We start from the raw sequence: 13,264 nt of genomic DNA on the forward strand, positions 1-13,264 counted from the left end.
ACACATGCATAGTAGTTTGCCTAACTTAATGCTGAGTATATGCTGTATGGTCAAAATAGCATTTCAGGGTTTAAACTAGTTTCTTCTTTTAAGAATACCTGTTTGTTTGTTTTTTTTGCATGGGACTGGAGTGTGTTTATGCATATGTAAGTCTCAGTAGTCGTCTCCACGGCTCACGACTTCCTTGCACGTAGGTCTGAGCAGGATGGTGTGTTCAAACTGAGCCGTGTACGAGCCCTTGGCGTCACACAGAGGGGGGTAGGGGTCGATGATGCCCAGGTCACACAGGTTTTTCAGGGCCATCAGGTACTTGCTTTCACCCAAACGGTCGAGCCAGCGGCGACAGAACGCCAGGGTGCAGAAGTTCTCGTTCACCACGTTTAGCAAGTGCTTTGCCCTGGGCAGCCTGAAGTTCATTAATGAAAGGTTACAATGCGTTTCTTTTGATTCATTAATCTGGTTTAAAGAATAGAGCAGTCTGAAAATTCTTCAAACGGTCTACTTTTGTTTTCCACAGAAAACTCATACAGAATGACAGAAGGGTGAGTGAACAATAACAGAATTTTCATTTCTGGATTAACCTTTCCTTTATGAGCTTCAAACTTCTATAAAATATGCTTGTCTGTTAATATTTTATAATTTTGATTTTCATAAACCTAAAACTATTGTTGTATAAATAGCTGCATCAGCCTAATGCATAAACAATCATTTTTTTTAAATTTACACATGCAATGCATATTCGTAAAACCTAAACATGCTGCACACAATCTTTCTTAAAAACACTTATAATAGTTGTGACGTCAAAACAAGGAAGTTTTTTTTTTTTTTGGGCAGTGGTTCGCACAAGATGTCCTTAAATTCTAAATTGTGAGGTATAAACTGGCAATTCTGAGAAAAAAAAGAGGGGGTCTTTTTTTCCCCCTCAGAATTGGACTTAACTCGCAATTGTGAGTTTATATCTCAAAATTCTGAGAAAAGAAGTCGGAATTGCGAGATATAAACTCGCATTTGCCAGAAAAAGTCAGAATTGCGAGAAAAAGTCAGACCTTCAAGATGTAAGCTCGAAATTGTGAGAAAGTCAGAATTGCGAGATATAAACTCACAATTGCGAGTTTAATCTCGAATTTCTGAGAGAGAAAAAAACAAAAACAATTACGAGATGTAAACGAGATAAAAAGTCGCAAGTACTTTATTTTTTATTCAGTGAAGGAAACAAGCTTCCAAAAATCCCTGCACCACTTTATTCTCATTTAAAACCATATATTTTAGCAGATTTTCCTCATCATGATGTCACAACTATTCCTTTAAGATCCAGGTTTTCTGAAACAGATCTTCCAGAACTGCACCAAAGAGCTCTACATGCACTAGTAGTGTATTTATGAATGGCTGATACCTGATTGGCACATGTCCAACATCAAAGTTCTTCATGTAATGGGAGCAGTCCATGTCATCATGCACCACTCCTTTACCAGTGCTGCCGAACGTCTCAATAGCGAACACATCCCCCTCCTGGACGTCAATGGAAATGAACAGAGAGCCAGTCAAAATACTTCATAGCTTTTTCTATAAAGAGGATGAATGTAACAAATTGCCTTTTCAGTTTTTCAACACACAAGTTCCTGAGTTGTGATTATCAGAAAGGACAATTACACAACTTGTGCAATTAGCTTTAGCATATATGCTAGCATACAATAATAACCACTGGGGCTTGAAATTGAATATGAATACCGTATAAGTGTATATTGCACATAATTTGCATACTATTGTACACAAATCATACTGTATACAAAGTTTTTAAAAAATAAAAGGAACATGAACCCGTAAGCAACAATAAAAGTTTCAAACAGTAGTACACTACATTGTCACCTGACTTCATGCCATAAATAAAAATGGTTGCCTTTTTCAGTTTTCATTCAGGTTTTAGTGGCCAAACAAATGGCAAAAAAAAAAAAGAATAATTATAATTTTGAATTGAAAATACAGGCTATTATTTATGTGATTTAGGTAATTCATAACTGAAAGTGACAAGAAACATTAGGCATACATTTTTTATAACCATGTGAATGTTCAATTATGGTTCATTTGTAAAAAGTCAAGATTATGGGATACAGTCTTCCATCCAGCATATACTGCAGAAATAGTAAGAGTAGTAATCTAGTATGCTATTCTAAACATAGCTAATGTGAAATGGACACCTTTACGATTAGAGAATGGCGTGAAATACATGCATACTGCGCACATTATACATACTGCATTAGTAGTAGTATGCTATTAAGAGTAGTATGCTATTCCAGACATACCCAAAGCGATACAGATATCTTCAATGCAACACGCACAAGATGACAATGACAAACACACACCTCCATTCTGGTGGCTTCTCCTCCCTTCACTATAGGCACGGTTTTACCAGCGTGTATCCGATACTGACCAATAGAGTGTCCGTTCAGATTCCGGATAGGTTTGACTGAGGAAATGCATACAAAATGATGTCAGTTTAAGAGATTAATATTATTATTTATGATGATGATTATTTCCAATTTCAGTCAATACCTTGGTACGTTTTCCCATCTATTTCAACCTCGTACGACTCCATCACTTCCTGTATTGCTTCTCCAACATCGCAAAGACGTACATCTATACCTGCACACTGTGAATGAGAGATTGTTAATTCTGCACACACGCACGATAATTTATGGTGTCAGTCGCACACACACACTCACATTGATGCCTGTGTTGGTAGCGTCTCTCACAGCCTCAAGCAAGCGGTCATACTTTGGATTGAAGGTGACAGTGAAGGCACAGTCAATGATCCTGCCTGAAACACACACACACACACACACATACACACACAGTGCAGTAAATACTTTGTGCGTAAAGCAAAATTTAATTTATGCCGACATTGTTCCCACCGCTTTATGAATCCTTTCTTATGATCAAAATGAAACTGAATATCTAATTCAGTTCAACAGTCCATCGCTCATCTGCAGTCCGCTCTCCAGTGAAAATATTAAATCAAATGCATAATAATTTCCCCCCACTTTCCTAATAGGCATTTCTCAGATAATGAGAAACAGATTCAGCCAAATACGTCTAAGGTTTGCTAGTGTACAGCTGCAATTTTGTTCTATTAAAACATATGATATTGTATTATTTTATGTTAAGGTTTTTAATTAAGTAAGAGTGATATAAATCAAACAATTATCATCATCATGTGTCATAATAATAATAATTTAATTCTAATTTTATAATATTTATATAATATTTATAATATTTTAATTACTATGACTTATAATAATAATTATTATTATTAAAATCCAATCATCATACTTTAATTCTTATTTTATATTAAGTACTTTACATGGCTTTTCATAATATTCTATATAATATCTATTATTATTATTATTATTATTATTATTATTATTATTATTATTAAGTAGTAGTAGTAAAAAAAATCATAATAATTTAATTCTTATTTTATATTAAGTACTTTACATGGCTTTTCATAATATTCTATATAATATCTATTATTATTATTATTATTATTATTAAGTAGTAGTAAAAACAATCATAATAATTTAATTCTTATTTTATATTAAGTATTTAACATGGATTTTTAATTATTATGTCTATTTAATAACAATAAAAAAATAAAATAATAATAACTATAATAATAATAATAATAATAATTAATAATAACAATAAAAAAGCCAATCATAATAATTTAATAATTATTTGATAATGAAGTACTTTAAATGGCTTTTAATTATTATGATTGTTTCATAATGCTAATAATAATAATAATAACTTATTAATAATAATAATAATTAAAGTCAATCATCATAATAATTTATATATTTTTTGTTTTCTCTTGTTTTATATTAAGTATTGTACATTGTTTCATAATATATTTCATATTATTATTAAAAGCCAATCGTCAATTTAATTCTTATTTTGTTTTAAGAATACTTTGCATTGCTTTTAATTATTAAGATTGTTTAAACTTATTATTATTATTATTATTATTAAAAGCCAATCATCATAATAATTTTACTCAGATTTTATAAAGTACTTTGTGATTTATTATGTTATTTTATTTTATTTTATTACTTTTAATTATGATTAATAATACTCTTACATTAGTATATGAATACTATTATAAACCACTATTATCATCATAAAGGCAGGTGTGTCGTCCATGGCCATACCGTTGATGTGTGTGCCGAAGTCAATCTTGCACACGTCGTCGTACTGGAGGACTGTGGGGTCTCCAGCGTTAGGTGTGTAGTGAGCAGCACAGTTATTCAGCGAGCAGCCGGTGGGAAACGCCAGCCCTGCGTTCAAACCGTCCTCTTTGATCAACTTCCTACTGCAGTCCTCCAACCGCTCGCTGAACCAGAGAAAACACAGAGAAAAAGAGGTAATACTAGTAAACTGGACACTTGCGCTTTGATGTCCATTTCTTTTATGTAGAACATCACTTCATATTTTCAAACCAGGTTGGAGTTCATTTTTTCTATTTTAACACCTTAAAAAAATAATCACACTGTAGGTTTACAGATATTAATATCCTCACCAGATGTCAATCATAGTCATTCCAGGTTTAATCCAGCTTTTCACATATTGCCGCACCTGCCGATGGGCTTCAGCCGCCTGCCGGAAATCATTCCACATCTCCTCGTTGGCTTTATCCAACATTTTCTTCTCCTCATTGCTCGTTCTCCAAGCGGCGCTAGAGCTGAGAGGTCCAAAAAAAACACTTGAGAGGACGTAGCAAGAACATATTTACCTTGAGAATATCCACCATCATTTAAACACCATTAAAGATGGACATAAATGTCTCTCCAGGCCATTACGGACTTTCTGTAAGGATCCGGAAAAGTCTTGCAAATGGGGTGAAACGCTGATGTGCTAATAAATATTCTACCAGTCTATTAAATAAAAATTATAAAGTACAAAAAAATGAAATAAACCATTTTTATAAATGAAAAACCTTTCTGTTATTCCCTGTAATGATACATTAGTTTAACATTTGTCTAATCAAGTAAAATCAATTGCAGTCAATTGCAACTTATAGCTGACTGGTTGTACCTTCTCTGACTATTGTGGTTAAAGTTTGGCAAAGTCAAGTCAAGACGATAAATTTCCAAGCCATAAACGCCTTCGAAGATGCCGCAGGAATTCAGTAAGATGATGTGAGGAAGTTAAGTTTATGAGTTGCCCCTCGCACGCACACACACAACTATTTTTGGAGAGAGTACTTTAGGCGCGAGGGAACATAAGTGACCTCTATGTCAGTAGTCTCAGCGATATAATATTACACAGAGCACAGGGTAATACGAGGTAGAGCGGCCCGTAGAAAGTACAAGGTGACCTGAGGGTGTTTAAGAGTGTATTCACATTGAGAAAAGACAAAACATCCTTACCCATCCTGTGATAGAGGGTATTCACACTCCTGACCCACAGGGAACACTCCGCTGGTGTACAGATCACAAATGGGGATGGATGGAGGGTCCGTTTGGGTTTTGGCTACAGGAGAGAAGGTATATCAATGTGAGAACAACATCTTCAGTAAGTTCTAAACCTCTATGAATTTATCTTTTGTGGAACTCAAAAGAAGATGTTTCACAGAATGTTCACGCTGCTCTTTTCCACACAATGAAAGTGAAGCTATCTATTTGGATAGCATTTTGGCACCATTTTTTAAATGTGCCTACAGTTCACACAGCACAAGAACGCTACCTGACAATAGTGAGACAGTCTAAAGATACAAAATCTCATAAAAGCTCAAAAAATGATACAGACGGAACAGACATTATAAAGTTCTCACGCAATTCTTCTGGGAGGATCATTTTATTTAGGCTAGCAAAATATCTCACTATTATGTATGATAGTGATATCCCACTAATATTACTAATGTGTCCAGGTCGCACTCAATCACCATTAAATGTTTGGTCTAAAACACAACTGCTCTCATGTTTTACCGCAGGACAGCAATTACGAGTAAATTATATGTCAGGACTGCGATATGAAGAGAGTAAAAAGTAACATATCTTTAAAAACAGTGTAAAAGTGAATGGCAGGAACAATACCGGAATAAACATACATATCTATCGGTTCAAAATGTTTCACATGACTAAACATGCATCATCATTTTCAAATACCTCCGTTTTTACAGTCCACACAACGGACGTTTACACGACACTGTTTTGAACTAAAAACGGAAAACGTACGGCCGTTCATTTACACATCTGTGTTTTGGGGGCCTTAAAACGGGTTTCAAAGTGCAAGTATCAAGAAAATGATACTGTTATAGTCTCCATGTAAACTACAAAAACGCAGATTGGTGAAAACGATTAGGTCATGCGCATGTGTATTACGTGTTCAGTCTATAGGCGCGTAGTGTTTCATCGCCAACTACTGGCTGCATGAATAATACAGTGTTTTTAGTCTTTTTTTTTTTGTGGGTTTTTGTGAACGGGGATCCTTTGTACACGAAAAATGCAGAAGAGAACATTTATGCATGTGTTCGTCACCCACTTTGGGCATGTTTACATGGCAACAATGTACTAAATGGAAAAGAGACGACAATGTTGTCAAAACAATCCCGGTTCACAAGGATCTGCCCAAAGTGGGTGAGTTTCTCTTCTGCGTTTTTCATGTACAAAGGAAACCCCGTTCACACAAATCCAAAAAAAAACAAAAAAAAAAAACAATTAAAAACGCTGTATTATTCATGCCAGGCCAGTAGTTGGCGATGTCACTCTGTAAAGAAACACTACGCGCCTATAGACTGAACACGTAATACACATGAGCATGACGTCCCCATTTTCACCAATCTGCGTTTTTGTAGTTTACATGGAGACTATAACAGTATCATTTTCAAAAACTTGCACTTGCCGCCAAAACGCCGTTGTCGTCTAAATGAACGGATAAAATCTTTGTCGTGTAAACGGCCCCTTAGTTAAATGTTTTCAAAATAAAGTTTCCGCAAGACAAAAACACCAGCTCACTTGGTAGTGTTGTAAACTTTTTCAGCAAAACCAGGAGACGTTTGGGATCACGTTCAAGAAGTTATTCTTTATTGAGGACGTTGCTGCAGTTCTTCCAAACAGTCTGAAGTACATAATTGTTCATGGTGTCTTATAGGCTTTTTAGGAGGAGGGACTTTTGAAGGTGGAGACAAATTCAAACAAAGCATGTAAATGAGTATCCAGGTTTAGGTAACACACCCTAGACTGAGGGTCTGGCCAATCCTAATTCAATCAGCATAACAGTCTATTGCATTGCAAATTGCATAGACGAATAATTCGTGTGCTAATCCCATCAGTCTGAGTGAAACTGGGACTCCAAGAGCCATTAAAGACAATAAGGAGAAAACAGGAATGGCAACTTTGCTGAGCAGAATCATTATCTTACCCTTAAACGCTAAATACAATATTCTTTACTGTGATGTTATGTAAGGAAGCATATTTGAAATAGATTCTTAAATTTGGAATCCTTCAGTAGGAAGGCCAAAATGGAGAGAAAAAGATGCGTTTTCAAACGAAAATGTATTAGTGTGGACAAGGCCTCACATTCTGCTATGTATTCGTGCTTTATAATATTTGCAGGATGTATTTCCGCCAGTCTAACATGACAATGCAGATGTCTATTTTTAGTGAATAACAAGTGCACAAGTCATATGGACTACTTTAATAACTTAAAGTAGACCCTGATCATAAAGAGCACTATAAACATTTCCCTTATGCTTTTACTTCTTTCGAGCACCAAGGAAGATGGATTGTAAATGAATAAATTCTCTCTCATTTTTTGAGAGAAAATACTTTAACATCATAAGACACACATCATTACAGTGAAAGTTTGTGGAAAAGTTAGCTGACAACATCTGTTTGCTTTAAGCTGACTTGAGCGTTTTATGTTACTTCTCTGATAAATATCTGCTAAATAATGGCAAAGCGTTTGATGACACGTGGGACCCGCTCAAAATCCTCCGCTGAAATAAAGGCTGCACTGCAGGATTTTCCCAGAGGCACATTGATCTGGCATTACGCCAGTGCGCTGCATTGGCAGCCAAACACGCTCCCTGCCCCCATAGACACCAGCACACGTACGCGGATTCGTACCGCGGTCCCGTATCGGCACACACTCAAAGGTGCTGCAATGACACGGTCACAGATTCTCACTGATAACTGCTCATTTCTCTTCAGTGGTCATTATCTAACATCTTTTCCAAAACACTTACGTCCTTTCTTCTTTTTTGTCTTCTTTTTCTTCTTTTTCCCAGAGACGTTATCAGCTTCCTCACCGTCTGTGATGGTAACAGGGTTGACACAATAAGAAGTGACGTGCAATTAAAATGACAATATTCACAATGTACTACTGACATACTGTACAGTGCTCAGTATATATTATATGTAGCAAATGTTTTTAATTATATACTGTATATAAAAAAAGTGATATCCATGGGGATATTTATTTTTAATAACCCTAGTACAAGTTGGATTAAACTTAAATTTGGATTAAACTTTTGATTATAATCAAAATATGAAATATTTTATATATATATATATATATATATATATATATTTTTTTTTTTATATGAAGGAAAAACTAAACTGTAAACTTGGTTTACATAAAGGTATTAATCTGACAAAGTTATTTGGCAAAAAAGGCAAATTACAGCAACAGGTTTTATTTTACTATGCAAAAACAAATGCATAGAAATACAAAACTTCACAGGAAAAAATCAAACATTGACTATAGCTAAATACGTTTTTAATATTTAATAAATTCTCTCTTGTTTTTGCATGTGCTCATCATTTCTTTGGATGACCACCTGGCCAAAAAATTATGTCTGCACAATTTGGCACGTTTTATTGCGTTATCACAAAACAACTGACTCCAAACACAACTACGCAACATGATAACAAAATCTTTAACAATATATGATATATGTGTGTGTGTGTGTGTGTGTGTGTGTGTGTGTGTGTGTGTGTGTGTGTGTGTGTGTGTGTATGTATGTATGTATGTATGTATGTGTATATATATATATAAAAAAAATATGTAAATATATTATACACACACACACACACAATAAAAAAACATTTTCGTGACTAAAATAAAGTGTATTAAATATTACTGTGTAAAAGTCTGTAATACAAAAACAGTAGTATGTTGTTGTGACATGACCTTGAGTTATTATTTTTTAAATAAAAAAACATTTATGGTTTTGTGTAACACCAGCTCAACAAAAAAAATGGTCAAGGCAATGTCAAAAATCTTGCTTGATATTACTTCCAGTTCATCACACTAGAAATGGAAGGGGCGCATTGCATTGTGGGATACAAAATCCTGTGCAGCGCACAGCGTTTGTCTCCAACACAATTTGACAAATGTAACTGGTTATATTGCATGCATATTTGGGTAGTTTATAAGTATGCAATTGCAAACATAATCGGTGTGAATAAGATCTCTGAAGCATTATAGAAAAACAGTTGTGTTAAGTCATTTATATGGTAAAAAAATGAGCATAAGAACTGGAGGCATCCATTTAAAAGTGGAATACCTTCTTCTCCATCCTCTTCTCTATCTTTCTCATCCAGGTTCTGCTGTTCTGCTTGTTTCTTCAGCTCCACCTCGCCATCCTCACCCTGCTCTCCGTGTCCTGCTGCAAAGTCACACACACAGGTGAACAAGCACATAAGCAAAGGAAGTGCTAAGTGTGCCAGATGCATCAGCAGCGGCAACCTGTGTGTGTGTGTGTGTGTGTGTGTGTGTGTGTGTGTGTGTGTGTGTGTGTGTGTGTGTGTGTGTGTGTGTGTGTGTGTGTGTGCACGTGTGTGTGTGTGTGTGTGCGCGTACGGAAGTGAGTAACTGCTGTCAGTTTGGAAACTGTCCACAACTTCATCTCTTATACTGGATCTATGTCTATGAAAGCAAACTTGGCTCAGAACAAGCCTGAGAAACAATCTGCAGCATCATATAACCTTGGTAGGGCAACACAGTTGACGTGGTGTTGCAAGTGCACAAATAAGTACATGTTATAAAATACAAGTGTATGCACAGCAGAATTTTACATGATCTATAACTACTTTATACTAATATATATATATATATATATATATATATATATATATATATATATCACAACTTCAATTACTCTGAAGTAAGCCATTAACTTTAAAAGCAATGTGAAGTGACAATCATAATTTTGCTAGGCTGCTTGTAAACTCACCCACATAATTTCACGTTTATTTATGTTTAGCTGCCTAACTTTCTGGACTTTACTGGACATCTTAAGCTAAAAAAAAAAAACTCGAGACATTTTGAATTGTGTTTTATGGCATCTCAAATCTTTGACTGCCAAGTGCCAACATAGACGGCATTTTTCAGCATCATATTACTTAATTATAATATAATAATATAATGTTTTGAGATGCAGCCTATATGTATGTATCTATATTCTTCTATATCTATAAGACAGAAACAATACAAATGCATAAACAAATAAATATCTAATAAATTAAAATAATTTAAAAGTATAGGATACAAATATTTTACATTTATTTGATATAAATATAGAAGTATTTTTAATACTTTTTTTTTTATCTCAAAACAACTTGTATGTAACCTATAATCTTCTATGCCTAGAAGAAAAATGTTATTACATAAAATAATAAATTAATGTTTAATAATAAATAAATACAATTGTAAAAGCATAACATAAAAAACATAAAAATAATAATTATAGAATAATTAAGTTAAAATGATAACATCTAGATATTGTATTTTACATAAATTTAAAAATACATTATACGTGTTTTTTTTATTTTATTTTTTTACGCTTTTCTTTAGGATCCCAAAGCATTCCTGGGCTGGAAAAACTTTTTACAGATCTTCTAATGCCTGATTCAAAACGTATGTACACATAGGACAGATGATCCTGAGTATGTTTATAGTTCCTCAGAGTTCACAGCTGATGATTTAAAGCAGGGTCTCTGCTCTTATTACTATGAATGAGACACTCACCCGAAACTGCCGACTTGCCTTTCTTCTTTTTCTTCTTCTTCTTCTTTGCGGGATCAGCTTCGTCTCGTTCCGCCGCGTGCCCGTTGAGGATCAGCGTGTCCATGCCTGGTGGTACCAGTACCGGGCTCGGGCTCACCGACACCGGCTGCAGCTGCTCGCTCCCGTTCGCCTCCATGATTCATGCGGACGCGACTCACGCGAGTGAAGAGACTGAGGGACCGGTGCATTGTGGGAGGAGCGGAGTCAGCTGAGTGAGCTGAGTGAGTACATGACGCGGGATGCCATTACAAGCATCCTACTATGGCGAAGAATTAGCTCATTAATGTTAATTTGGTCACGCTGTCGAGAGCCTCCAGAAAAGTTATCTAATTCATATTCATGAACATTTCCGTTCGTTAATTGGGCAGCTGACTCTAGTGCGTTCTGCCTCTTAGCCAATCAGATAAACCCAATGGGCAAACGTCACTTAAAATGATAAATATTCATGATCAAGCCTTCGACATTGTGGAGTTTGTAGCGAGCAGAATATTAATGAAGGAAACCCATTCAGAGAAAATGTGTGACAAAGCGCAGGTTTATTTTTAAATGTTTAAAGTGTTTATTCATATTCTAAAGTAGCTATAATGGGTACGTAAGAGTTTTTGAGCAATCACGAGTACCTTAACTCATTTTAATTCGTGATGATAGAATGTATTAATGTGCAATTTTAGTACACCATGTTCTTTACTGCACATTTTGAGTAAATCTCACGAAGGTGATGTCTGGGTCATATTTCACACTGAAACAATAAAATGAATAACATTTAAGAAATCTTATGACCATTCTAAATGTTTTGTAACATTATTGCCACATCAATTTTGCACATTTCCTCCAAATCTCAATCTTTTATATTGTCCAGTAGATGGCAGACACTTTCCTCTAGTAGTCTGATGCATGTGTTTCTTAGTTGTACAGTAATACTTTAAAGGGATGGTTCACCCAAAAATGTTCCAAACCTGTATGAATTTCTTTCAAAATAAGATATTTTAAAGAATGTTTGTAACCAGACAGTTGTAAAAAATACTATGGAAGTCAATGGGTGCTGCCAACAGTCTGGCTACAAACATTCTTTAAAATATCTTCTTTTGAAAGAAATTCATACAGGTTTGGAACAACATTTTTGGGTGAACTATCCCTTTACATGTGCACAGAAGTCTATTCTTAGTGTGAAACTGCATTAAGTCACCAAAGACAAACACATATATGTACATGTACTTTATTTCACAAATGAAATGCAAGATTGCCACTTTTGGAGTGAGGAAAAACTTGAACCTTTAGAAAAGGCAAAACTGGTGTTGAGGACAAACACATAGACAGTCTCAGCCATGGCCAAGACGATTGTTTGAGGGTCTTGATGTCATGCATATATGCATGAGGGAAAATTAATTAAGGATGTTAAACATAAAAACATACAATTCACACACAAAACGTTGTTATATCTAAGGTTTTGCTCTCTGGTCTTATCAACATAGCCATTGACATTCTAAGTCTCATTAAAACATTTAACTGTAGTTGTAAAGTGCAACAGTCCTTACAAGGGAAAAGTGTTTAAGGCAAGTTAAACTGTAGCTTGTTACTTTTCCACAGTGTTAAGAGTTAAAAGACGGCTTAACTTAAAACCAGGTTTTGTGTTGAAGGACGAAGCAGTCTTGATGATTATTTGAGAAAATCTATAAATCAGCATTTGTTACTTTAATAAGGATCTGACAATAAGTGGTTTTATGTGAAGTGTTCAACAAGATGCTGGACTGAAAAACTCAAGAAAAAAAAAAAAGAAATCCAATCACTATCAATTTCAGGCAGTTCAACAGCTTGAAATTGGTAACAAGTATATTAATTTTAAAACTTTTAAAATGACTTTGAAGCATTAACCTTGTGATGGTCACAGTGGTGAAACACCATCTGTGTGAGCAGAAACTGTCAAAGTTTGACCACATACCAGCTGCAGTCCAGTAGGACGTCAGTATTAACTTTGCTTTTTTCTTTTTGGAATTAATGGTGTGAATCTCATGCACAGCTCATATTTCACCCCAAAAATCTAAATATGCATAGAGAAAAGGTTTTTTAATTTTATTTTTGGTACCATTAAGATTTTGTGCATTATTTACCCAAATTCTCATTAACGTAATGTGAAAAAAAAAAATTGCATTCTTATTACCCGCAATTCGAAATAAATAAAATCGTCAATACCCTAATG

At 34.9% G+C, this 13,264-nt stretch overlaps 1 protein-coding gene across 2 annotated transcripts; it reads right to left on the reverse strand.

The window, feature by feature from the left end:
* Positions 1-101: 101 nt before the first annotated feature.
* On the reverse strand, positions 102-11,265 carry metap2a (methionyl aminopeptidase 2a). 2 transcript variants are annotated; one of them, XM_079868229.1, is made up of 11 exons: positions 11,029-11,265; positions 9,566-9,667; positions 8,243-8,308; positions 5,424-5,526; positions 4,574-4,729; positions 4,206-4,387; positions 2,721-2,815; positions 2,551-2,647; positions 2,361-2,464; positions 1,394-1,509; positions 102-406 (listed from the first exon to the last, which is right to left on the reverse strand). In XM_079868229.1, the coding sequence occupies exons 1-11, from the start codon at positions 11,201-11,203 to the stop codon at positions 154-156; spliced, it is 1,449 nt and encodes a 482-aa protein (XP_079724355.1). In that variant the 5' UTR covers positions 11,204-11,265; the 3' UTR covers positions 102-153. The 2 variants fall into 2 exon arrangements, with proteins under 2 accessions (XP_079724355.1, XP_079724354.1); XM_079868228.1 differs by having other exon boundaries at positions 4,574-4,735.
* Between the last annotated feature and the right edge of the window lie 1,999 nt (positions 11,266-13,264).

The sequence above is a fragment of the Squalius cephalus genome, assembly GCF_949319135.1.
Source record: "Squalius cephalus genome assembly, chromosome: 4".
In the NCBI taxonomy this organism is placed as follows: Eukaryota; Metazoa; Chordata; class Actinopteri; order Cypriniformes; family Leuciscidae; genus Squalius; species Squalius cephalus.